A 3,774-nucleotide genomic window follows, 5' to 3' on the forward strand; every position below is an offset into this window, starting at 1 on the left:
ACAAGAGGATTTTCACAGAGCCTGAAGCGTAAATGGGCGTGTGAAACGTTGAGAGTAGGGGGTATTTATAGCAGAGGGCGCTACCAACTTCTTTGAAAAGTAGTGGACGTCCGGGTACTATTGGGGCATACGTCTGGTACTGTTTATACAGCAATCCAAAGGCTATAGTGTATGTCCAAGTATTTTCCAATGGGTCTTCCAAAAGTAACATACGTTCGTGTGGTCCTCAACGTACGTCCATGTACTATTGCAAGTATACGTACGGTGGTCCCCCCACGTACGTCTTCTACTACAGACAAGAGCGTACGTTCAACAACCCTAGCGTACGTCCGGTCTGAAAGTCCAAATCCCCAAAATGCCCCTCTAGCGATCCTTAGTGACCTAAAACCCAAATTAACCAATTAACCCTCTAACTAAGGTAGCTAAGCTTCTTTAATTTATTTGGGTCACTACAGTGTTATCACTTGGTCGGCCCCCAAATCATGTAATTATGTGTCATCTTATGCTAACATGATAATCAGGGAAGTATAATCACTCTCCAACAACCAAATCAAAGGATAACAAACTGAATCTTTCCCAAAAGGAGTCTAGATAAACAATATTCTATCCATTTGAATCTCCCAGATTATCTTGAAGGATGATCTTCGGATGAAACCACTCTCACATATCAAGGGAGTCGAGTGAGAGTCCCACAAGGACTCACCCACTCACTCACAGCCTCTATAAAAGGAGGAGCCAACAAATGAGAAAGACACGGTGAACTCTATCCTTGACTATTCTCAATTATTATTGCTTATTATTTCCTTACTCTTACTTCATTCAAGTTCTCACTCAGGCGTCGGAGGCGGTACGACTGCCAGACCCCCCACTTCGCGGTCTACCATAACTGATCATTTTTCGTTCTTAGCAGGCAAACTTTGAAATCTAGTTGCTACTAGGGTTGACAACTGTTTCAACACAACAAAATGATAATTTAATAGACCAAATGTTACCGCTGCCAATTTCTGAAATTTTTATTAAAAATTACTCTTAGAACATTCTTAGCAATCTTACAAAATTAGATTTTTATTTATTTATTTATTTATTTTGCTATTTTGGTAAGCCAAATTGCTAAAAATCACCAAAAAATTCCCTACTAGCCTAGCCTCAGCAAAATAGTGATTTTGGTTTGGTGAGTGAACAATACTCACTATCTTTAGTGAATACTGTTCACTCACCAAATGAATAAAAAATAAAATAAAAATTTTCTCTCACTCCTTAATCTTTGAAAAAAGTTAGGAAAAAATAAAAAAAAATCTTTGAAAAAAATATTTAAATAGAATAGTGAAAGTTAATAGTTAAAATAGTGAGGTTGCTGAGTGTGCTTTAAAAAAGTTTATAGTTAAAGTAAAATAAAAAATAAAAAAAAATACTTTGGACAAAGTTTCCCTCCAAACTAGGTTGGAGGAATTTCCTTCAACCTCTTCTATAATAGTGACATGTGTCCATTTTTGAGATGCACATGAGTTTTTAATAAAATTTATTCAAACTTTATCCTTACTATTAAAAAAATATGTGTATCTCACATGTTAAGGGATACATGTCACTTTTATAGTGAAGGAAATTTCTCCAACCCAGTCTGGAGGTTGTCCATATACTTTTAGCTCTTTTGATCAATAAAATTTGGTGAAACTTTAGAGTACTCACAATGGAGGAGTCAAATTGTACTTTTATCTAAAATAGCTAATCAGATTTGTAAAAAACACCCCACATTAGATTAGCCAAAAAAAACGTAAAATTGATATTTTATTTTATTAGCCAAAAAAATTGTTACATGTAGCAGCACTATTTATTGGAGCCATTTTATTTCTCTCTCCACATCTCTATTTTCCCGAAATTTTCTCCCACTATTTCTCTTCCACATCTCTTTTTTCCCAAAATTTTCTCTTACTATTTCTCTCTCCCCATCTCTTGTTTTTTGCAAAAAGTTGAAAAATAAAATCTTTAGGAAAAAAGAGATGTGGAAGAGAAATAGTAGGAGAAAATTTCGGGAAAAGAAAGATGTGGAAAAAGAAATAAACTAGCTCCAGTGAATAGTGCCGCTACATGTAGCATTTATTTTTGGCTAATCAAATAAAATATCCTTTTTTTTTTTGTTTTTTTGCTAATCCAATGTAGAAATTTTTTACAAAAGTTGATTAGACATTTTAAATAGAAGTATCATTTGACTCCTCCATTGTGAGGGCTCTTAATAGGCCTTTTTAGTTAAAAGTCTAAATAATATTTAGCCCGTTTGGAAGTGCGTTTTTAAACTAAATCGCAATTTTGGAGTGTTTGGGATTACGATTTTAAAAACGCAAATTTTAAAATTGTGAAAAAATTCTGTACAATTTTAAAAAATAACAATTTTAAAAACGCAATTTTTAAAATCGCACTTATTAAAATCGTACTCCAAGCAGATTCTTAACCCAAATTAAAAAAAAATAATTGCCAAATGGGGGAATGGATTACTAAAAACTGAACCGAAGCACCCGAAACGACTCAAGCTCCACGTCCCCGGCAGCAATTTGTGAGCTCCAGCCTCCAGCCCTGGTAAATCTCGGCAAAAACCCAGACCAACCAAAATACTGTACCAAATTTTGAGCTTTCCCCATTTCTTCCAAGCGATTAATGTATTGAATTCCATCCCAATAGATTCAAAACTTCTCCTTCAGTTTGAGCAAAGACATGGATCCCGATGCTGCGCGAACGGCGAGGGAGTCACTGGACCTGGCGTTCCACATGTCGAACGTTCTGGACACGGGGCTCGATCGCCACACCCTCTCTGTCCTCATCGCTCTCTGTGATCTGGGTCTCAACCCTGAGGCTCTCGCCGCTGTTGTCAAAGAACTCCGCACATCTAGAGAGCTGCAGACCACTTCTTCGCCCCCTACGTCTACTGCTCCGTCTTCTCTTTCCTGAAACAGGTTCGTTCGTCGTATTTATGATAGGGGCAATGTTGATTGTGAGCATACCTGATGTCAATTCGAAAGTGAAATGGTTAGGGTTTTACGTGTTTGTGTGTTGTGGGTGTGTGTACTCTAACTGTTTGTTAAAATTCCTAGGCGAACAAGTAATTCAAACTGTCATGTAATGTGCATAATTGCCTTGTATGTGCTTCGTTTTCTTAGCTGAATCAATCTCTAGATTTTTCAATGAGCTCTTCCTTCTTAGAAGAACTCAAATTTGGTAATTCAAAAATGATAAACGAATGCGAAGAAACGTTTCCTTTTCCGTGCATGGTTTTCCTTTTTATTGTTATACAACCTATGAATAGAGCCAACTCTTTGATTATAGGAGATTACATAAGGAATAAACAACTAAGGAAATCTGAGGCCAATGCTTTGTTTAGGGATACATTTATTTAAGGGTAATTGCTGTTAAACCAAATAACAAGGGAATTCGCTAAGGAGGATTTTGAGGGTGACACGTACCCTTTCCATGCATGGCTGTCTTTCCATTCATGGACTGATATATGGCAACAAACGGGCTGAATTTCTGGAATGTGCTGGGCATCCATGAATGCTCGTATGATTCCATCCCCCTTAAGCTCAACCTTGTTCTCATCGTAGGAAATTTGGAAGAGTAATGCTACATACCATCCTTTTATCCTCTCAAAGTTGATGTGATATTTAAAGCCACCATTGAATCAAAATTCAATAGTAATCCATCCTAAATTTAATGGTGATTTTAAAAGTCACATCAACTTTAGAGGATAAAAGGATGATATGTATCATTACTCAATTCAGAAACCTA

The 3,774-nt window shown here is 36.5% G+C and overlaps 1 protein-coding gene across 1 annotated transcript; it reads left to right on the top strand.

Annotated features, from left to right (window-relative positions):
- The first annotated feature begins 2,481 nt into the window (after nt 1-2,481).
- On the top strand, nt 2,482-3,252 carry LOC132161690 (mitotic-spindle organizing protein 1A-like). The gene is made up of 2 exons (XM_059571866.1): nt 2,482-2,571; nt 2,674-3,252. The coding sequence occupies exon 2, from the start codon at nt 2,707-2,709 to the stop codon at nt 2,938-2,940; it is 234 nt and encodes a 77-aa protein (XP_059427849.1). The 5' UTR covers nt 2,482-2,571; nt 2,674-2,706; the 3' UTR covers nt 2,941-3,252.
- The last annotated feature ends 522 nt before the right edge of the window (nt 3,253-3,774 follow it).

This window comes from Corylus avellana, chromosome ca9 (assembly GCF_901000735.1).
Source record: "Corylus avellana chromosome ca9, CavTom2PMs-1.0".
Taxonomy (NCBI): Eukaryota; Viridiplantae; Streptophyta; class Magnoliopsida; order Fagales; family Betulaceae; genus Corylus; species Corylus avellana.

Excerpts from the sequence above, each read along its gene's own strand:
- LOC132161690 (XM_059571866.1), top strand. The coding sequence starts at position 2,707 with ATGGATCCCGATGCTGCGCGAACGGCGAGGGAGTCACTGGACCTGGCG.